The sequence below is a fragment of the Vigna unguiculata genome, chromosome 9 (assembly GCF_037176805.1).
Source record: "Vigna unguiculata cultivar grain cowpea cultivar isolate G323 ecotype 2 chromosome 9, ASM3717680v1, whole genome shotgun sequence".
NCBI classification, from domain to species: domain Eukaryota; kingdom Viridiplantae; phylum Streptophyta; class Magnoliopsida; order Fabales; family Fabaceae; genus Vigna; species Vigna unguiculata.
This window is the reverse complement of record NC_140800.1, coordinates 37729701-37753583: the sequence shown is the minus strand read 5'-3', so window position 1 is coordinate 37753583 and position 23883 is coordinate 37729701. Positions and strand designations below refer to the sequence as shown.

The window sequence follows — 23883 nt, the reverse complement described above, 5'->3', positions numbered from 1 at the left end:
ACAAAAATTCGATATTGCTTTTACCATGGGTTTGATTTAGACGAAAACGGATTACATTGAATTTTAGAAAAAGAGAGAGACTAAGGGTCCTATTGCTCAACATTGACGATGCATGGTTAGAGGATTGAAAGCACATGAGATACAGAGAAAAAGACAAAACGGAACGTACAAAGAAATTGGAAGTACAAAGATGCCAAAGCAACGTTGGTGAATGAATTCTCTTCACTCTCATCGAAAACCAAGATAGACTCATCAACTGCACTCACTGGACCTTCCAGTACCTCTCATACAGAATCCAACTTTTTCAGTCCACTTTATTACCCAAAGTAGACAACCTTTAACTGTCAAACCTGATGCAGAAATAAGTAAAATCACGTGTGTGTACATAAAGGGTGCAACATGGCAAATTCATAATGTATATATAAACTTCTTCTTAAACAGTTGATTCATCGATTTGGAGCACAAAATGACATATTTACATATTCAAATCTTTCTTCTATCCCTTCTATTATTTGTTTATTTATTAGCTTAGCAACTAAACATACAAAAATTGGCAGTATTTATGATAAGGTTAACAGATTACTGACGTTATATCTTCAGATTCTTTCAGGCTACATGTTCAACGAGGATTTTTTCATGTTGTTTGATCAGCGGGAGAGAGGAGTAATGTTACTTAATGTATATAGAATGACATTTTGCAATATATAAGGAGGTGTATGTAGCGAATAAGGAGGTGCAGAAACAATATCCGTGAAAGAAAAAAAACATTTATAAGCCCACTGGCCTGCTCAAAAAAGGCCTGAATCCCAATTTCTCTTTACCTGGCCCGGGGTACAAAGCCCTACTTACTAGTTTTTCCCCTCTGCTGCTGCTACGCAGGACCAGGTTTTAGCCATTGGGTTTCTCGCAGAACATAGCAAACATTCTACTATGGCTGTGAGTAACTTCTTCTTGCTCCCTCTCTCGCTCATCTTCTTCTATGCATTTCATTCACATAACCCGCATCTCCATAACTGAGTAATTTCAATTTTCCCTTTGCTTCTGGCACTAAGCCCATGTTGGTTGAGTATAGAAGATCACAGTGTGTGATTGATTGTCTCTTATTTTCTAATTTGCTAAAGTTTCTCTTTTACCTCGTGTTTTGCAGACTATACCAGTTAATCCCAAGCCTTTCTTGAATAATTTGACCGGGAAACCAGTAATTGTGAAACTCAAGTGGGGAATGGAGTACAAGGGTATGGTGCTTTCTTAGGGATCGTTTTATCTTCTGTTATTTCGCTGCTAAACGCTTCGTTTTGGTTTTTATTCCTAATTTCATTTTGTTTATCATGTCTTCACTGTGTTTTTTTTTTCAGGGTATCTCGTTTCTGTTGATTCGTATATGAACTTGCAGGTATATGTTTAAGTTAAATTCTGATGTGTTTGTTCCCATACAATAATTATATTTTCAGTCTCTTGTCTTAGTTGACATATATATAATCTCCTAATATCTATAACTTTATCTGTAGCTGGCAAACACTGAGGAGTACATTGAGGGACAGTTTACTGGAAATTTGGGAGAAATTTTAATCAGGTAAATTCCGCATTAACAATTGTTCATGTCTAGCGGTTTTTGTGTTTTGCTATTATATAAGGGTGTTGTTAGACCCTTTTGATTTTGTTGATTGAATAGAGAATGTGAAATTGTGGTAACATGAAAAAGCTGGCGAGCCATGTTAGACTCTAGAGGTCCTCAAGTCATGAGGACCTGCAAAACATTTATGAAGCACATTATGAATGTGAATTGCACGGAAGATATGTTTAGCTTTCAATTGATTGATTTGTTTTGGTGTTTGGAAGAAGACTTCAATGACTACTTATTTTTAGTACGTTTCATGATTCTAATACTAGAGTTTCGTTCGGAGAAAATCTTTGCCCGTATATCTAGTCACATCTTTCTCCTTAATTAAGATCATTTTGTTCTGTAGAAAATTTATTTTTCGCTAATGCTCAACTCAGCATAAGATCTGCTCTAGTTGGTATAGTGGATACAGATGCAGTCAAAATCCCTGATTGTGATTTGAATGAAGAACATTGTTGGTTAGATAAGTTCTAGTCTGTAGAATTGATTTTGATTAGAAGTGGATTTCAGTGATTTAATTTATATTGTAAATTATTTATTTAAGTTTTCTTACTTGATATTTGGTTGCTGAGACAGTAACATGATGTTAAGTTAAATAATATTCATGTAAACACGTACAAATCGGATTTACTCATTGCAAAAGGTTGCAAAATAGTCTAATAAAGTAACAAAAAATTGTTTTCATCATGTTGAAGAAGTCAAAACCCAAGTTTATAATCCAAACTAAATCTACACACTGAGTCCCCGACACCAGATTTCGCAGCCATAAACATTGCAGCAGTTACTGTTTGTTTACAATGAGCAAAAGCGATGATATAAAATTGAAAGTTAGATATTCCTATATGTAGAATATCTCTTCCTTTTTTATATATATAGTATCAATATTTCCTATAATTGCTGTATTTCAGCATATAGTTATTGCTATATATATATATCTGCCACAGCTCTATGACATATCTTCCCTGCAATTCACTTTCATAATGTGCTGTATAAAAGTTAATTTTGTTCTTTGTTGTCTTTCTTTATCCTGTGTTACCCATCTCGTGTGATTGTATTCATATATATGGTGGAAATATAAAGATTTTTCAATAGTAGCATGCTATAGAGGTGTAGTTGCCCTGACCACCATATGCACTGAAGTAGTGTTACATTTCGCTGTATCAGCCAAAATTGCAGCATTTTGTATTGTACTGATGGTGATAAAAATCCCGAGAATGACCTTCTATGTTAACGTGTTAGAGGGGTATTTGATGGAGATATTTTTTATTTTATTTTGGGTACTGAAGTGATTTCAGCTTGTAGAAAACTCTTTCAAAGTTTATTACTATACCTCACTTGTCTCCTCTTGTACCTTGCGACTGTTGCACAAACCCAGTGCAACTCTGGCAATTACTGTGTGACCCTCTGGTGACTCTCTCAGGCAATCAATGCAGCAGCTTGCTAGTTTTTTTTTTTTTTAGTTATTTCTTGTAAACTTGTCCTCTTATTCTCATCAATCTTCGTTTTTGCTCTTAATGTTCGCTTTGTCCCTTCAACCTTCGTTTTTGTTCTTAATGTTCTCTTTGTACCATCAAAAACTTGTTCTCTTTGTCTCTTAATGTTGATGTTTATTTCTTGTAAACTTGTTCTCTTATTTCATTGTTTGCGTTTCTAGATGTAACAATGTTCTCTACCTTCGAGGAGTCCCAGAGGATGAAGAAATCGAAGAAGCCGCAGAAGACTAGATTGATCGAAATTACTAATTGTGATGACAAACAAAACTAACATTCGTTACTACCTGCTTTGGTATCTTTGGTGTATGTTTTTGTAGTTATGTTTTTGAATCAATGATGACACCCTCGTGAATATTGGGGTGCCTATGTGAAAGTTGTTAGCAATCCTTCATGTGATTTTTCTACATAAATCTGTTTCTGCACCATGTTTTTCATACTACTTGAATACGAGTTAAGGACTGGACTTGGATTTTATAGAATCATGCAGCCCAATATCGAGGAAGTGACTAATTTGTTCTTATTATTATTATTATCATTCGTTGTCAAGATATACCGATGAATAAACAATTATTTGTTAGAAATAGCTAACCGTGTTATTGTCACTTCTGTTAGTTGATTCAAACTGTTAACTGGCATTAAAGGAAGTTCATACATAATTATCACCAGGCACGCCTATAAACATACACAGCATAATCAATAAAGGCAAAAGTACAAGTGAATTACAACATTGATGGCGGTAAAATAATGAATTCAAATTTAAAGATAATGTCATCTGTGTTTCTAATATTATTTTAGTTCTTAAATTTATACCTTTCATTATAGTCCTCTAATTAAGGACTAAAAGTACCACTATACGACTTTTATGAATTACATTTTTGTCTTGAATGCGAAATTGTGCAGCGTAAGTGTCAAATTAATGCCGATCATTTCCCCTTTTCTCTTGTAAGCAAAGTTGAGTCTCATTGTAGAACTGTTTATTAGTCGAAAAAACTAATCACAACTGAAAATATTGATTTTAAAAATCATAAGAACGAAGAAAACTAAATTGATAAATAAAAAACTTGAAATTCGGATTATTTTAATTGAATTAAACTAGTTTTGATATAAGAAACTCACTCCATTTACAATCAATCTTGAAGAAGATTATGATCTTCAATCTTTGTTTTAAGTATGTGATAATTTTTTCTTAAAATCGTGTTCATGTTAATTAACAATTTTTTTTGTTTAAGTTTGATATTAAATTTCTTTCTTTATCAATATCAACATGATATGTCGTTAAATAATGCTAAAACGTATTGATTGTTATGAAAAAAAAAATTGAGAGAAAAAAAATGTAAAGATATATTTTAAAGGTTAATAGTACTCAACTGAAAATAAAATGAATGGGTAACATAAAAATAGAAATTGGTCGAATGTAATTTGAGACTTATTTAAGTGTAATTACATTCATAAATTTATTGCATAACTCAAACAAAAATCTTACAATGAAACTTAACTCCTTTACCGTTTTTCAAAATTGAAAAAAAAAATCATTCTTTGTATTTTTTTGGTTTAACTACTCTTTTAGTTTTTATTTTCGTTTAAAAATGTCAATTTAGTCTTTTATTTTTTTTTTCAATTTGATTCTGATTTTTGAAAAATTGATACAATTTGATTATTTTCGTTAAATTTTTTAAAATTTATGAGATTTTTCATCTAAATCGAAGCTTTTAATAAGTTTGGTTTGATTTGTTTGTGTAATTAACATAATGTTAGTGTCAATTTTGATGAAAAATCATTGATCTATTTTAAGAAAGTTAATAAAAATAACCAAATTGCATCAATTTTTTAAAAATTGGATCAAATTGATACTAAAAAAATTTGAGGACAAATTTGACATTTTTGAACGGCAACAAAGACAAAAAAAAGTAATTAAACATATTTTTTGATCCATTACTCCTATTAAACTTACAAAAATTTTTTTATTAGAGGTATTGCTCGATTGGTTTTAATTAAAAATATATCTGGTCAAATATTAAAACAATGCATAGTTTGACTTGTGGTTTATTTATTAAAAATTGAATCTACTCTAATACAATACAATATGGTTTGGATTAGATTGAATAATTGGAGTTTTATCAACCCCTCTGATAAAAAAACCTTTCACTGTATATACGTAAGACATTTATGTTTGGACATTTGCTGCTTTTGTGTAAATTTTTTATTTTAATTATTTTGTTAAGAATGATGAATGAAATCACAACTAAAAGAAAATTTGTATTATCACTTGGTTCAAAAGAATATAACTTTATCATTTATATTTCAAAATGCGCAACACAAATTTTCACACAGTTAATAATTAGTTTTATTTTATATATTTGTTAGGATTACATAACTTAATTTTAATTAGAATAATAAACTTAATTATATATTAAGTGCATGATGAATTTAGAAACTTAGTTCTTAATAATTTTGTATGATCTATTGAGAAATCAATAAATTTTTCAATTTTTCAATTTTTTAATTTTTCAATTGAATATCCTTTATATGTTAACTTAGTGTTGTAGCTCTTAGGTGACTCACACTAGATATATAACCTTAATCACAAATAAAGGATTGTGTCGGGACCAAGAATGTCTATTAGGAAGCAAGAAATGTGAGTCAGGTGTTTTGTCCCTTTTCAAGATAACCTAACCATGTCAGGCTTCTAGTTTGGTGCTTGTTCTGTCTACGGAGGATATCAAGGAAGAATTTTGTCTCATGCAACCCTTAACATATTTAGAGACAACCTGAAAATACCAACAAGATCATATGTAAAACAAAGGTGTAGCAATAAATGCATATGGAGGATTGAACAACATATCATAGATTCGTTATATCGTCTTATAGTTATATTGTCATATCGTTATATTGCCATATTGTTATATCGTCATATCATTATATCGTCATATCGTCATATCGTTATATTGTTACATCGTTATATAGTTATATCGTTATATTGTTATATCGTTATATCATCATATCGTTATATCGTCATATCGTCATATCGTCATATAGTTATATCGTCATATCGTCATATCGTCATATTGTCATATCCATATCGTTATATTATCATATTGTCTTATCGTTATAATATCATATCGTTATATCGTTATATGATCATATCGTCATATCGTCATATCGTCATATTGTTATATCGTCATATCGTTATATTGTCATATCGTCATATGTTATATCGTCATATCGTTATATCGTCATATCGTCATATCATTATATTTTTATATCGTCATATCGTTATATCGTCATATCGTCATATCGTTATATCGTCATATCGTCATATCGTCATATCGTTATATCGTCATATCGTCATATCGTCATATCGTTATATCGTCATATCTTCATATCATCATATCGTCATATCGTTATATCGTCATATGTTATATCGTCATATCGTTATATCGTCATATCGTCATATCATCATATTGTTATTTTGTCATATCGTCATATTGTTGTATTTTTATATTGTTATATTCTCATATTTTCATATTGTTATATTATTATATCATCATATTGTTATATCGTCATATCGTTATATGATAAAAATATTATATTTTTTATTCTATTTTACTATTATCAAATATTCTGTTTTATGATTGTACATATTAGGTTGTCCTTTTCCCCTTATATCACTGAATTTTGTACTCTATATATTGGATAACTTTCTAATAAATCAGTATGAAAGCTTTGATTAAGTTACTCTTCATCAAACATCTCTTGTGGGTATTTGTGGGTTTTTTTTCCTTCTTATGGCTTATTCATACCTAATAAGGTATCATATTTAAATCGTCATTCGCATTTTCTCCTTTCTTGTTGATTTTTTGCCATGGGGTGAATCCTACTTCATCTTCTGATCACCTCACAAACCCCAAAAATCCCTTATTTCTTCATCCCGGTGAGAATCCTACTCTTGTCTTTGTGTCTCATGTTCTTTTCCATAACAATTGGCGACATGATATGCTCGTTGTGTTGGAAATAAAAAACAAGAACTGTTTTGTTATTGGCACCCTTCCATGACCACTCTCTAATGATCCCTTGCACGCAATTTGGAAATGTTGTAACAAGATGGTAATTTCGCGGCTCACTCACTCAATGGTGTCCGCAATTAAACAATTGTTATGTGTTATGTGGATGGAGTTTGTGTATGATATATGGACCGATCTTTTTCAATTGTTCTCTGATGGTGATAAGTTTCGCATTGCTAATTTACAAGAGAAAATTCAAAGTTGTCGATAAGGTGATTCCACCATTTCCCAATATTACACACGACTTCAAATCTTCTAGAAAGAACTCCTTTTATATCGTTAAGATTCTATTATGTACAATATATATATATATATATATATATATATATATATATATATATATATATATATATAAAATCATCACATAAAAATAAAAGAGAAGAAAACAAAGGACACACCAAATGCAAGGATAAGCTCGTTTTTATAAAAATAAATCTCAATCTAAATCTTTTTTCTATAAAGGTTGTATAATTAAATATTTGAAATATATAAAATATCAAAAAAGAGACTCAGGATCATACATAGAACTACCATAACACATCTTAAATGGATTCGTAAGACTTTTCACTTATCAAGTTGTCCCTCTTCTCCTCCTTCTCAATAACAATAACTCAAGTGAAACAATTATATAAGTCATCAAGTACTAACAGGGTTAACTTTACTAGTTCCATGAGTATGATCCTCTCTCATATCATATTGTTTGCCTTGTGAAGCTTTCTTCGACTCTCACCACCTAGTTATCATCCTCTCTCTGAGATATATTATACTAGTAGAGTCAAGATAATCTTACATCATAAGTTTCCTTCAATACACTGAAACTAATCCTAGATTGATTTGTATTCCCCCTTAGAGAATGGTTATGGTGGTGGTGGTGGTTGTGGGTTTAGTTTGATGGTGACAGTGATTTTAGTGTGGTGGTGGTTGTGGCTATGGTGTTGGTGGTGGTGGTGGTGGTGGTGGTTGTAGGGTAGTAGTGGTGGTTTTAGTTTGATGGTAGTAGTGGCATTGGTGAAAGGTTGTGAAATGGAGAGTAAAATTAAATTGAACAAATTTAACTAAAATAGAGACTTATTTAAACAAAACACCATCAGTCATAATTTAAATAGTGTCGTTATCAATTTGAATAGTGTCGTTATCAATTTGAACAGCGTCAACGAAAATGACAAAATGAAACATAATTTAACAAATTAGGAACTAAATTAAACACGAAAAATAGAAACAAATAGAACAAAATAGAAACCAAAATAGAAATCAAAATAGTTTTTAAACCTTAATAAAATTACTTTCTTTTGGTATTCATGCGTATTGAACAAGAAAAATGATAGTTGAACACGATCTTTTAAAAATGGAAAGAGATATTATTTAACAACTTTTATAATTATAAAATGGTTTTGACAATGTTAATTTTTGAATTTTCAAAAAATAAAAATAAATAATAGGATGAATGACGTCAAATGATAGTAAAGAAAATTATGGTATAAAAAATACACTTTTGTTTTATAAAATACACTGATTTAACACTAAGTTTTTAATAATAAAATATAAGACATTAAATTAAAAGCGATGTAGAGACGGGAAAGTGTTTGCAGTTTGCAGTTTGCAGTTTGCAGTTTGCAGCATCCATAATATATTGGCATCGATTATAGTAACATATGTGAACTAAACAAAAATTAAATATTCCTTTCCCTAATAACTACCAATCTACAACACCAAGGGAGTAACACGTTCATTCTCACGTACATGCCAGCCACCAAAATATTTCACCGGAAACTTATACAAATAAATCAGAAATGAAACTGTACAGGTACGAAATCAGTAATTCCAGAAGCTAAAACTGGGATTTTAGTATTAGATTTCCCAGTTTCCACACCAAAGCCGTATCGTGGATGAAGAGAAGTCTCACAAACTCGTAAAAGAAAAAAAAATTATCGAAAAAATAGCTGTAACGGTGAACGATGATGTTGATGATATTGATATCTTATCTTTTGGAACTTCGACTCCTTGACATGAGATCTCTGAGGCCGCCAACAATCCATGTCTCTTTTGCAATATCAGAAGAAATGCCGTAAAAATCAGAGTCGTATCGCATCACCACCATCTTCTCCTTCTTTCTCCTCTCTTCCTCCATCAACGACTTTAAACTCTGTCCCTTCTTTACCACCACCTCCCCTTTTTGTTTTCCTTTTTCTCTCTCCTCTTCTTCAACATCACCACCTTCCCTCTCTCTCACCCAACTTTTCGCCGGAGCAGACCTACAACGCATCAGCAATAACGCGTTCGGAGGAGGAACCGACACCGACACAGACACGCTTTCCTCGTCATTTCTTCTCTCCTCTGTCTCTTCTCTCCGCTTGTTTTGGTTCTCTTGCAACACCATGAACCATTTCGAGAAAACAGTTCTCGATGCTTCACTCTCGTTTTCTCCCACGCCCACGTGCTTTTCCTCCTCTTCTTCCACTTCCTCCTCCTCCTCCTCATCGTCTTCTTCTTCTTCAGTGGCGATGTCGGTTCCGGAGAAGGAGCCGAAGCATCTGAAGTCGAACCTTATGCTTCTCAAGCAAGTCAAGAACTGCATTATATCCTTCTTGAAACCGAGGGTCTCGGCCCAGCTGAGACGCTTCCTCTGTTTTTTGTCGGTGTGGATCTTCTCTATCTCTTCCATCACCGATTGCCAGCTCCTGCACGTCGTTTTGGGCCGGACCTTGATCTGACCGGCGCACGTTACTTTGGGTGAGGTTGGTTCCGTGATTTCTGAGCCCATTGATTTGGTTTTGGACCATAATAAAGGACTGGCTTGGCCTCCGGCGCCGCCTCTGGAGAAGGATTTCTTACGGTGATGGTGGCTGTTGTGGTGGCGTTTGCTGGGCTCGGAGGGTCGGGCCGGGCTGCAAATGGGCTTTGGCATTAGAGTGAGATGAGCCCGAGATGGGAAACATACCAAGAGATCAGCGGAGGGTGGTGCTTGTGGTAATGCTTTGCCTTCTCTTGCTTTGATCATATTGTGGGTTATTGTAATTTGTTTTGGGTGAACGTGTATGTTGCAATGAGCTTAGATCTTGAGCCTGGTTCGGAACAGTAGCAACAGAAGTAGCAAATACCAATGGTGGTGTTATTGTGTGAGGGGTTTTTAAAAGAAAGGAGGGAAGCAATGACAGCTTATGCAGTTATGCTTTAGCCTTTATCTAGGTGTTCCTTCTCTTTTATCCATGGGTTTGTTCAATTCATTCTTATTGCGCTGCTTTTTGGTCCCCTTTCTCACTGTTTGAATTTGTGTCACGGGGGTTTATTTAAAATAGATAATAGAAATTGGTGCTTGGTTGGGGAAATGCTTAAAAAAGAAAAAGGTTAAATGGAAAGGCAAAGCCCACGAGGCTTGCTTCATGATCCAATCATGGCCACACCTTGTGAGCCCATGACAGATGGTTGAGTTCACTCTGCATGCCCTCTTCTTCCTCATACACATGCTCTCAACTCACTCTCACCCTCAACTACCTAACGGCCCCTCCTTTGGAACCCACAACTTTCTGTGAGAAAATTTAAAGAAACCAAAACTCTCCTTCTTTCGAGAGAATGAATGAATAGAGATCATTACTTGGGGATCAGTTTCAACTCATCTTCCACTTCATTGCTTCCCAACCCAAACTGCTGCTGGACCATCATTCCATTCAAGTACAATCATATTTTAAGTAATAAATTTTTACAGTTTTTTCATGTCGAGATGTCATCTTTTAAATAATTTTAAAATATTGAAAATAAAAAAATAAAAAACCATTTAAAAAATGTCATATATAAAAGAAAGTTATCAAAATTTAATAGTCAAAAATCATTTTTCTTCTATCGAACCCTTTTCTCTTACTACAACCATTAACTACTACACATCAACAAAATAATCACCTATCTTACATAATTTCCTTTAATCGTTTAAATAAAATTGAAAAATTATACTTTGAATCCCAATTTTTTTATTTTCATTTTTTATTCCCTGACGTAGTTTAGTATGGATCGTTAATCCTTTCAAAGATAATGATAGATTAATCAATGAACCACACTAAGTCATGTTAGAAATTAAAGAATGGAAATACAAAAATGAGAATATTATTAAAATCGTGATAAACATTCTTGACTCTTTGATAAAAAAATACGAATGTAGTAATTAACCTTAATAATGTTATATAATAATTTATCAGTTAAATTTTTTTAATGGAAAAAAGTAGTTATCTATAAAATTATTAGTCATTTAAGTTGGGTAACATAATTAAAAATTGTGCAAATGAGACTTTGTCACCCTTTTCTTTATCTTTGTTGTCTCATTGTCTCGTACTTTTTATCTTTAAAAAGTGAATAATACATCTAAAGAAACAAAAAATGTTGGCGTGAAGTGACCGTAAAATTCAAAGGAAATATAGAATGATGCTAAGTGTATGAATATGATTTGACAGTAGCAAAGAGGAGTTTCCTTAGGTGTAGGTTGAAGAAAATTTTGAAGTAGTTTATTCTTTTTTCTCTCCTTTTGTTTTCCTGAATGGGGAGAATGTTATGTTGCAGCCGAACTAAAGTTATGAAGGTGTGAAACGGGGACTAAGTAAAGTGAGGATATCATAATGAAGACGGTAACGCACTTGATAGCATGGGAAAAATGGTCCCCTCTAGTCATTATGCAGGTAGCACTAGGATTATAATTTTATGCTTTACCAGGACGAATCATATAATACTCTTCTTCATCTTTATCTTTTAATTCATAGTTGTCATCATCATATTCAGATCTTCTACACTTATATTTACATATTCCATGTTACAACCCATATAAACAAACCCAAATAACGCTTACAAAAGCTCATGGTAACGTAACTTCCTCAACTCATACACGTGCTTCACTCTCAACTAATATATTTCTATTATCTTTTCAACTTTGAAAAGTTACTCTTGCCTGTTTCACATAAAATTTTTATCACAAAACTTACTGTTACTCGCACAATCTGTTAAATAATTTGGGAGAAGAATGACATGAGAATTTTCAAAATATCCCAGAAAGAACAAAGAGAGTTACCCAATAAAATTTTGAAATAAAAGGAGTTCTTAAAATCTAATTTCAAGAGTTTTGACTTCTACTTTTTTTTGTTAGCTTTATTTCAAATATCAGAGCTTAAACTTCAATTTTGAATTCTTTAGTTTTAAAGTAACTTTCAAGCTAAAAGAAATCAGACAAAGTGGTACTTTGGAAGTAATATATAACTGTTTTGAGTTCATTCAATTTAGAAGACACTTACAATAGGTGATGTGCATAAGGTTGAAGAAGTCATTTTCTCACCACATCACGTTAAATAAGAGTGTGGAAAAAAGGAAGAAAGAGAAAGCGTGTTGAAATGGTTGCATCTTCGGCACTGTAGTTTCGGCTTTCCATAAGAGAGACAGCTCAACTTCTTACGAAGTCATTAACCATGAAACCTAAGAAGTAGAGCTTCACACCATTTAATAATCCAATTGATATTGAAACATGTGGATTTAATTTAGCTTTAAATTCTTTAAAATATATCTCATTTCATATTAGTTGAATTTACCGTATAATTCACTATCGTAGTAGAAGTGGGCTTTAAGTTATTTATGATAGGCTCTAACCTAACTCTGATACTATATTAGAAATGGATTTTAAGTATAACTCAACCCTACAAAATCAACTTGTAAGACGAGGTTTACACCCTACTTATATATTGTGAACTGACTTTATCTTTAATCAATGTGAGACTTCCAACATATTGAGATTCCTTCTAAATTTGATGTTCAGTATTTTTATATGAATATTTAATATTCTTACACTGAGAATATTTGTTAAAAGATATTATATTGACAATATATAAAAAATCTTATCGAATCCAATATTTTAAAATTAAGATAGTGTTGTTAATATTATATGTTAATATCTTATAAAAGTATTTTAGCATGCGATTAAGTACATTTAAGCCAATAATTTTCTTTTATAATTTTTAAATAAAGTTTGAAAAAAGTAGCTCAAATAATGATGCATGTTTTTCATAAAATGATATATTGGATAAGAGGTGAAGTGAACCGATAGTTTTCACATATACTTTTTGTTGGGTAGCCTCCATAATTAAAAAATTGAAACATTTTGTCTAACTAGACCCATCATGCATTTACTTATTCTAACATCTCTTTACGGAAAGCAAGATGCTTCGTATTCGGCCATATTAATGCTATGGAAGCGGAAGGAAGACCAACACAACCACATTAGAGAGAGGATGGCTTAAAGATTTTAATCACTTCAGCTTCGGTGGATATATACAATGAGAATAACAAAAAGGAGTCTTCAATTTAAAAAATAATTTGGAAAACATACATGTAACACCAAAAAAAAAGTGTTTTCAATAATTTTCTTTTAGTTTTGTAACACAAGATGCAATCAATATCTTTGTAAACGTGACAGATCCAGAAATTTCTTTTGAGCATAATAGTTTATAGTATATATGTGAAAGAAAAAAATTATAGAATATATAATTTTATGAAAGCAAATGTAAAATATTTAAGTTTGTGTGATTTAACTAATATGGTAATTTTATGTAAATATTGAAATCAAAATAAATTTTGACATGCCAAATCATATCCTTCACTCAAAATAAATTAGAAGATTTCCTTATCTAATCAATGATCTAAGTACTAGCTAATTAGGCATGTCAAAACGGGTTAGGTCCTAGCGGTCTTTTTAATTTTACCCCTTTCTTTATTCATTTGTTACGATACAAAGAAGAAACCCACAACAGGCGACTCACACATAGAACAACACCCACGGTAGGCAACTCTACTTAGCGACGGTCCTTCTTTAACAAAGGTGACCTACAGTTTCCAAACTCACGGTGAAGGTCACCCACAGTTTCTAAGTTCACAATCGCGAAATGTTTGTCCTTTATTTTCTTTGGAACATTTTTTAGGGTTCCTTTGTGGTTGTATCGTGTAGTTGTGGAGATGAAACATTTTGTGAATTGGGATTTTTTTTGTTTTAGTGACTTCGTGGATAGGGTGGTTGGGATTTGCATAGCCCCTAAATTTTGGCTTTGGGGAGGAGTTTTATTGAGTCTTGTAGAGAAAATAGTTACTATTTTTTTGTGCAATATCAAAGAAAAATGTGGATTACATATACAAAGCAACTGTGTTCATGCAATGGGTAGTAGAACAATATTAAGATAGCTATGTTTTTCTTTTTCATATGTGGTTGCAGATCTTGTAGCTGGTACAAGTTTTAGAGTTTCATCAAAGGCCAATTTTGAAAAAAAAAATAAGGAAGGGGTGTGGTGGGCCAGCCTGCATATTGGCGGGATAAGTCTAACTCAACAGTCCCTAACTCGTTAGTCCGATTACTCATTTATTGGCATACTAGAAACGAGTCTGGCCTAAACGGACCGAATTAGCCTGTTTTGACATGCCTAAAGCTAATAATGTATGAATAGATGAATCTTATAATAAATTATATATGTATATCTAAATGTAGTTAATATTCAAATTTTAGTAGACAATCAATCTTTGAAAATATTTTTAAAGATGAGGAGAAAATTAAGTTAGAAAGTATGAGAATGATAAATATTTGAGTCCTAACTACTATTCATATTTATCAAAGATTTCTTTTAAATGATAAATGGAGATGTGAAAAGTGTTTTGTGCAAGTTTCATACACATGTCAATTTCTTGTAAGAATGCTTCTTAATCTTCATTTATCTTATCTAAGTGGAAAATTTGCACATATTTGATCCAACCATGCCATTTTTTCCTGTGAATTGCATTTATAAGATTCTTTCAAAGGTTCTTACAAACAAAATAAAGTATGTTTTTGGAATCATTTGATAAGAGAAAAAATAATTTTTAGTGAAAGAAATATGTTGTATATGACACACATAAGAATGTTGCAAGCTTTGACATTCACTTGACATGAGTATTTTTTTTGTCTTCAGTTTAAAGTTCTCTTGGGATAGATTGGTGATTCCTATCTAGCTAAACATAATTGCTTTTCTCCCTCATGTCTAGCATATCTATAAGGCATGACTCAAATAAAACAATCATTGTATGCTTCCAATAGTAATAATCTACACCTTTAGACAAAGGCAAACACATGGACCTAAAACTTAACAAGTTTTGTTGTAGGATCATGCCTTTCGTAGGACTTAACCCGCAATCACAACTCCACCAAAACCCCAACCAACACACCCCAAAACTAGGATTTGGATTACGCGAATAAGCAGGGTACCTCTCAGCTCACAAAAAGGGCGAAGAGACCTCAACTCATTATACCAAAACTCTGGGTGTTGATGGTCAAAGGCACTTCGACCTACAACTATATTATGCATCAAGACTCTCAACTAGCACATCTCGATTCTGGGAGCTAGTGTATATACATAGGTTGAGAACATCTAAGCCTAATGCGTGTGTAGGTCAAAGCCACCTTGACATGTACGAAGAGATTAGAGACATGTATGTCATTACTGTAGTATAGATCCACCTAAGCAAAAGGTCAAATCATAAAGTGATTAGGGACAAGTAAATGCATTACAAGTTTTAAAATCTAGTGAGTTTCTAAATCAGATTTTGAAATTCAGTGAGTTTGTAAACCAAATTTTGAAATTCGGTGAGTTTTTAAGTGGGTATATTTCTTGACTAGATTTCCAAATTCGGAGTTGTGGCTATTGGGGATGCGAGATATTCAATATCTACTTACCCCAATTTACTTTTTTTTTTTTATTTACTTTTGTGAAGGGTATAATTTTGTAGGGGCAAAAAATTTAGAGGTGGAAAAGAAAAACTTGGAGGTGCAGGAAAAATCCCCTTATGAGGTCCGGTACTCTTTCGTAAGAAAATTTTATTCTTTTTTATTCTCTATGTGTGTGCACTCGTGAATCTCAAAAATAGAGTAGCGTATGCATACGGGCCACTGGGCTTAGAAATCCAAATGGATAGGAAAAGTCAATCTCCACAAACATGGAGCAATATTACAAAACAATGCCTTTTAAATTTCAGGAAATCGTGAAAATTTCTCAATAAAGTACTTACTTGGTATTTTAAATAGCATGTTTATACAAAAAAAAAAAGACACTTATAAAAAATTGTACATAACTATTACAAGTAAAAAAGATTCTTCTCCATGAATGTAATAACGTTTGAAGTATGAATTACAAATGATTTAAACTCCTTACCACTGAGTAGTAACCTAATTTCTATTGCTTTTATTTTGAAATATATAAATATAAACAAAAACTATTAAAGGCTACGAGAAAGCATGAAGTTAGTACCCATGAAGGCCTGACGAGAGAGCAGCAAGGTAGGAGTGACAAGAATTTGGAGTGGGCATAGCGAGCAAAACCCAACATCTTAAAGTGGGCCAGATCCAGCCCAACTTAGACATACCGAAGTTTTTTGCTTCCCGCACTCCCACAAATTATAGACGCACTCTCCTAATTTTTAAAATGATTATTTTACTTTTTCACAAAATTGACACCCGGATTACCTGTTCTGGAAATCTTTTGGAATACACTATCCAAATTTTTTGAAACATGATTTCTGTAACAGAATCTTGGAAATAAGATTTTCAAAAGGAAATTTACAGAATAAGTTTTCATGAACACATAAAATGTATTCTAGAACAAAAATTTTGAAACAAATTGTCTGGAGCATATGTAATATCTTCTGGAATGAGTTTTGTGAAATGATTTTTCTAGAGCAAGTTTTTTGAAGCACATAAAATGTGACTCGAGCTTTTTGGAATGAGCTTTTCTTCCTCGACATGTTATCTATCTCTTTTTTATTTGCAGCAGTAATGGTACAGAAGACGGTGACAATAATTATACGGTGCAGTTTAGTCTTTCTCAGTTCTTATCAAATTTCAATTGTCTTACGTCACTCTAAGAATTTTGTTTTTTAAGAACAAAATTGTAACGATCTCTACGCTCCAAATACATGCAGTACTGCCGAACTAGCGTCGTTGGTGACTAAATTCCGAGGTCACTGTCCAACTTTTCACACTGCAACCAAAAGCCAAGTGACCGACAATATAAATGAAATGTAGCATAATTTATGAGCTTTTTGTAGCTGCTAGGTTCTTCCCCCCGTCCCTTTACATGAGCTTTTTTAATGATTTATTGTTTTGGGTGGTGCCTTGGTGCTAAGTCTTTCGAAGATATACTTCAGCAGCCGCTAGACCTTTTAACAAATAATTTGTACTACTATTGCTGTTTGTGGGCTACATTGATGGCACTGTGCCAATGGCTACCAACACTTTTGAGTAATGATTAGCACCGATAGATAAAAGATTCACTCATTCACAAATCATATATATCATAGTTTTGTTCCAACTTCCAAATGATCTTTTCATTGGCTAAGGTAGCAGGAACGCAATTAACGCTGTTTGAAATGTGATTCCAAACAATGGTTCGGAGTTGTTATATGGTAATGTCAACTTAAGAAATGATATATATTGTGAAGATGCGTATGAAAAGAGGAGGATGATGGTGTGTCAGATTTTGTATGTATCTGAAGCAAAACAGCTTTGAAACCTGAAAAGAACCTAACTTACTTGTTAAAGGATAATGGATGGGACAAAAGAAAATGGAAAAGTTTTGAAATATGAGCTTGCAATTATAACAGGTGTGCGTGTCAGTCTGATGGGAAGGACAGTTATGGTAGGAAAAGCATTCGAGTTTGTGGTAGATTATTTTAGCTGTATTGCGGCCAAAAGGTTGAAAACAGAGGCACGTAGCTTGCAGGGAAGAACAAGAGCCTACAAATGTTGGCACCTCATCATGGAAGAGTAGAAGGGAAAACCATCCAAATGCCAATAAACATTATCCAAATTAACACTTCCTGCTGTTTTTTTCCGCCACAAAAACGTGTCACAAACTCAACACTCCACGCTTCTCTCAACATTTTATCTACCTCATTCTATGTAATGCTTACTTAGTTCATGCACACACTCATGTAAATTTTCAGAGACAGCCACGTCTCATCAAAATTCTACATGCACTGATAATTTACCTTCTTTTCATTAATATAACCACATTGATTAGTTTAATTTATGTTATTAGAATCATTTTATTACCAAAATTATTTGTCTATAACATTGAAACTAGTTGTAGGTTTCAGCATTAGAATTTTCGCATAATTCAAGTCCTCAAAAATGGTTTACGAGGAAAAAATTTACATCTATATTTGGGTATTGGAAAGAAGAATCATCAGATAATATTTCACACCAATAAATTATGAATCAATTCATATAAATACGTACAAGTGATTATGAATCTCATACAAACTTAAAATTTTAATTAACATTTTAAGATAATATATATATATATATATATATATATATATATATTTAAAAGTAGGGTTATTTTTGGATGAATATAGTATTAAGGAAAATAGAATTGATGTGAATATCCTTATAATTTATGTATAAGAGTATTGTGTCATGTGTCATTGTTGTACTACAGGTAAGTATAGACCAAAATTGAAAATAAATTAAACAAAAAATGAAAATTTATCATGTTAATCAAGCCTAACAAAAACAAGAATCAAAGTATTTAAGTCAAATAATTTATTTTCTTAAATTCTTATTTAGGAAGAAGTTTTCCCAAACATGTCCATATTACTTTGACTAAAAAATAATCAAATTAATTTTTTTATTTCATATGCATTTTTATTTGAATTAGTGTAAAATTAATCATTAACATAAATTCGTATAAAATTTATGTAAAAAATTTTATGTTCTCAAACAATCAAATAAAGTTTTGCATTATATGAATAAAATTTGCATCACAATAATTCATTTGGATTGATGTTAAATCTCATCCCTTTTGTTAAGAGATGTTTCCTCATTATCCATATTATTTTAACTTTAATTTTTATTAATTTGAGACACAAGTTTTTTTTCTAGTACACCTTCTAATGCCTACTACTTTTAAGTTTGATGCATAAATGATAAGGTAACTTATTGAACAGCATACATAAGATCATTATAACTGTACATATGACCCATCGTACTTTCAATATTAACTATTATGTATATGTACGACTTTGATTGAATACGAGGCACGCACTTAATTGAAGATAGTAGTAATCTGGAAGCAACTATCTTCTCATTATGGTTTTAAGTTGCGACTAATGATTTAACGTCCATGTACGTAACACATATCATAGCTTTTCCTTCTTTCACTTCATTCCTCTCTTTGAATTTTTTGTCTTTTCCTGTTCGTTTTCTTGTTTCTAATTATTTTGACCGTACATGATAATATCAATAGTAATAATAATGTAAATCGGATCACGTAAGCACGTACATTGGCTCGCATAGAAGTAGAGGTGCAATCAAAATGATATGAAAATTTTGAAAGATTTGGTTTATTTTTTCTTCGATGTAATTCTTTATTTTTATACGTGACTAATTTATGAGAAAGGGTGGTGCTGGTTTTAGTTTTGGTTCTTATTCAGGTGGGTAAACTCTAAAGAACATTTTTGCTTTACCAGAAAAACAAAGAAGAATGGCCCCGGCGGCAGCACTTGCGAATATAATAAACGTGTAGATTCTTTGTACTTGTAGTATTGTTGCAAAGAAGCACGTGGTGATGAGTAAGTAGGAATGGTTAATAAAGGCTTAGTCTCGTCCAACGTGGGTGTTTGTACGATGAATAAGGATGTGTTAGTTAGAGCCACAATATTTTGTGGATTTTTAAATGAGAGAAAATTGAAAAAATGAGGGGCGATTATTAGTTTATAGTTTGGGAGTGGGGTTGGGTTTAAAATTCTGCAACAGGGCATGCAGAGGAGAAGAAGGATTCTTGTTCTTGACAACATAGTTCAACTAACCACCATCATCCAAAATGCCTCTCATTCTTGACAACCTAGATGCGCACTATTTTCACTCAGATTCTGTGTAAATATTGCAACAACTTTTTTTGTTATTCTTAAGATATCAACTTTGAAATTCACATTCATTTATATAATACAGAGCATCTCAACAAAATAAACAATTAAATTATCAATTATTAATACCCTATTACGTGAATAAGTGTTGCTTATCGATAAACTCAGTAAATTCTATGCACCCATTATATGACATAAAAATATATAAATGAAAGATACGAGATATTAGAACGCTGTAATTTTAATGATATTTGGAATTTTAAAACTCTATTAACAACGGTGATGAATATTCATGATGTAGATATGTGTTGTCCTCATTTAGTTTCATGTCTATTATTTTTAGAGGTAGTTTTTTGAACTTTTGTTAAGAGTACAAATTTATATTTATACTGAATTTAATAGTTATTTATGCATTGGTTAATGTTTAGAGAAAGACTTTCGAAGATTTTGGTTGGGAAATAATATTATTTAGTGTGACATACTTTTTCACCAATGAGAGTGGTTACTTGAAATCTTAGAGAAAGATGATCCTAGAGCTTACGATGTTGTAAATATATGCAATTCAAATTTTTTTCATATTTTTCATGAAAGAATTCTATACACTGATAAATCAACTAATTTAGGATTAATTTTTAGAGAATAATATAAATGTTTTAATGTTTTATCTAGATTCTTTTCATAATAGGTATTATTTCTCTCTACTTATGTTTTGTGATGACAAATAATTGATGAATTTTGGAATATTAGTATAATTATTTAAATGTTAAAGTTTACACTTATGTTTAATATTGTTTTTGAATGTTGAGGCCATAAAAACATTATACACTGCGTGTCCAATTTACTATGTTGTCTTATTATTTGAATGTTTCTATGTTTTTGTTTCAGCATCTAGTGCTGCGTTAATTTGCGCCAAATATGGATTTTCGTTAGCTAGAAGGGCCGTTTCTCAAATGTTGTATATAAAGGGTCACTTAAACTGCACTACCTTTTCAGGAAACACTGACTATTTTGTTCCTGATTAATTTCTTTTTTATTTGCAATCCGAAATTCATAAATAAGATTACTAAAACCTATATAATAATAGCATTTATATAGAGATTCACTTTCACTTATTTGATGATTGTACAATTTCTATCAACTTTTTATTTTGTTTATTAAAGTTTTGAAGTTATAAAAATAAGAGATTACACATGTCCTTAGCTGTTAGGCGAAATACAAATTATTTTGAGGAAGAACCCCTGTTAGTGATGTGTGATTGATGTGCAGAGGAAGGCATTGATTCACATCGCAGGAATAGTCAGATTCAATGGTTCAGACCCACCCTTATATCTAAAAATACACAAGAACTATAAATTATAAAATTGTTATAAATTATTAGATGAAATGTGTTTTAGATGGGGTAGCATTGTAGAGCAATCAATTACAGCTTGGACCATTCTATAGCTAGTGCTCCATGCACTAATAATAAAAACAAGCAATGGAAAGAAAGAAACTTCGTTAAGATAATGACAAAGATTCAAGGAACAATCCTTTTTACTCACTATCAGTGTATAAATTACATTTATGACAATAATTTGTTCGTGGAATGTTCTTATTCGTTTCACTAAGTACATTTAACTGGATTCTTTGATATAAAAAAAGGGAGTAATCTTGGATTTATGTAGTGGTCCGATTTACTTTATACGAATAGAAAAATAATGATCATTATACGCATCATCAAGTACACTCTTTTTGATCCAACCCCAAATCTTCTATGACAACCTTATTGGTGCCACTCATTGAGGTGTTAAATTAAATCTTGTATGCGTGCCCGATACGATATTGAGGACCTAATCTTTGCATATTCAAGTAGGAAATATGCGATGAAAAACGTAGGCTTTTAGTTTTTTGTGACTTGAAACTGAAAGGAGAATTGATGCAAGGGGTTTAAAAAGCACCCAAGTTGCTCTAATAGCATCATTCCGACTTTTGATGTTTGACAAGTGAATTCCATTCCAAAACTTCCAATGACCCATTGAAGATCATAGGATATATAAAACTAAAAAAACTAAAAACTAAAGTGAGAGAGTGGATATCCGAAAATGCAGATTAGAAATGAAGAGGTAAGTGTATGTGTTGGTTTGGATTAATATGAATGATTTATAAAGGTGGTTGCACTGAGAAAAGATGTGGGCATGGTGGGCATAAGTGGGCTTAGCACTAACCCATGATTTGTGGGTCCAACATGAATCATTGCCTTCCCATTGTGGCTGCCAAGTCACATCACAGAAAGGCAACTATGTGTGGACCCTTCGCCTGCTGCAACTGCCTTTCCTTTCCTTCCTTGATGGGACCACTCATTTATATTTTTAATAATATCATACCAAAAAAATTAAGATCTTATATATTAAAAAAGATTTTAAGTTATAAACAAAAATCGTCTTTATAATTTAATATTACTTTTTATTGATAAAAAACTAATATCAAAAATATGTGCTTTACAAGATTTTTTATAAAATAAAATAAAATTAAGAATTGATGTTATGGATAGCTTCCTCATAGCTGAAAGTCTCTCTCAATGGGTTATCCAAATGGTGGCTGGCGGTTTTTTCAGTTGATTACCATATATTTTATGTGTGCTCCTGCAGTGGGGTTTCCAATTTGGGATAACTGTTACGTGAGAATGAGCGATTGAAGAAGCTTTGTGAATGGTGGATGTAATGGACTACAATGGAGCCTACTGGCACAGCACCGATCATTTCGATGGAGACCATACTTGCAAATTCAATGCTGGTAGCATCGGAGCATATCCCTCTAACAAACTTTTCCTTGTGTTAAAGTGAAACGATAAAATTGATGTGTAATGTAAAATTTATAAATAAATTTATTTTATCTTTAGCCAATGTAATAATATATTTTTTATATGAGACAATTTTTGAAATATGAAATTAAGTAATAATAAAAGTCCTATTATCAGAAGTATAATAAATTCAATAAATAACAAATTTTGTTATTATAAATTTTAAATTATTTTAATATTATTTTAAAAAACAAACTTTAAATTTAACTCATACAAAACCAATTTATAAATTAAAATTTACATCTAATATGTAATAAATTTATCTTATTTTTAACATTGATTACGAAAAAAGTTTTAAAAACACCTGTAGTGAAAATGAATAGATGATATCTTATATATTTGTCATCAGTATTTCATGAATAATTTTTTAGATTAAATATATTTTTTCTCTCTATAGTATTTGACAAAATTAAAAATGGTCTATGTGCAAAATTTTGAAGCATTTTAATCCTTATCCTTTCAAAAACAATAGATTTGGTCCCTAATTTTAAATCATGTTACAATTTCACCCAAATGACAAACAGTGTTGCACTTAGACCGTTACATACAATGACACATGGCCGGCACGTGTTTAATATATTTTTTAATTAAAATTAAATGACACCTCTCTCTTTCTTCCATCTCCGATTTATTCCTCAACTCCACAATTTCTCTTCCCCTTCATCAACAATCTCACAAAACCCACAAATTCCTTCAAAATTCATCTTCTAGAGTCGCGATTCACAGCTTCTAGCGCCGGCGAAGCCCCCTCCTTCTTCGATTGTAGCAAGTGGAGGATCGAAACCCCACTAGCGGCGTCAACAATAACCGTCATGCGCCAGCCACGGGCCATTCCTTCTTTGTTCAGGCTCGCCGCATCCTCTTCACCATTAGAACTCGCATTTCCTCGCCACGTTGCAACGTCACCACCATTACAATTTCAGGCGAGGCTTTCACTTGCTGCTGTTTCTCAGAAGAACACGACAT

General features: G+C 32.0%; 2 protein-coding genes across 3 annotated transcripts; one reads left to right on the top strand and one right to left on the bottom strand.

Annotated features, from left to right (window-relative positions):
• The first annotated feature begins 782 nt into the window (after window positions 1-782).
• On the top strand, window positions 783-3593 carry LOC114162609 (putative small nuclear ribonucleoprotein F). Of its 2 annotated transcripts, none has more exons than XM_028046552.2 (5): window positions 783-936; window positions 1148-1235; window positions 1356-1393; window positions 1509-1573; window positions 3276-3593. In XM_028046552.2, exons 1-5 carry the CDS (start codon window positions 931-933, stop codon window positions 3343-3345), a joined length of 267 nt encoding a protein of 88 aa, XP_027902353.1. In that variant the 5' UTR covers window positions 783-930; the 3' UTR covers window positions 3346-3593. The 2 variants fall into 2 exon arrangements, with proteins under 2 accessions (XP_027902353.1, XP_027902354.1); XM_028046553.2 differs by having other exon boundaries at window positions 873-1017.
• A 5178-nt stretch (window positions 3594-8771) lies between these two features.
• On the bottom strand, window positions 8772-10664 carry LOC114164618 (nucleolar GTP-binding protein). The gene has a single exon (XM_028049348.2). It carries the CDS (start codon window positions 10171-10173, stop codon window positions 9154-9156), a length of 1020 nt encoding a protein of 339 aa, XP_027905149.1. The 5' UTR covers window positions 10174-10664; the 3' UTR covers window positions 8772-9153.
• Between the last annotated feature and the right edge of the window lie 13219 nt (window positions 10665-23883).

Coding starts and splice junctions, on each gene's coding strand:
- LOC114164618 (XM_028049348.2), bottom strand. CDS start 10,173: ATGATCAAAGCAAGAGAAGGCAAAGCATTACCACAAGCACCACCCTCC.
- LOC114162609 (XM_028046552.2), top strand. Junction 1,236..1,355: donor GTGGGGAATGGAGTACAAGG/GTATGGTGCTTT, acceptor TTTTTTTTTCAG/GGTATCTCGTTTCTGTTGAT. Junction 1,574..3,275: donor TTGGGAGAAATTTTAATCAG/GTAAATTCCGCA, acceptor TTGCGTTTCTAG/ATGTAACAATGTTCTCTACC.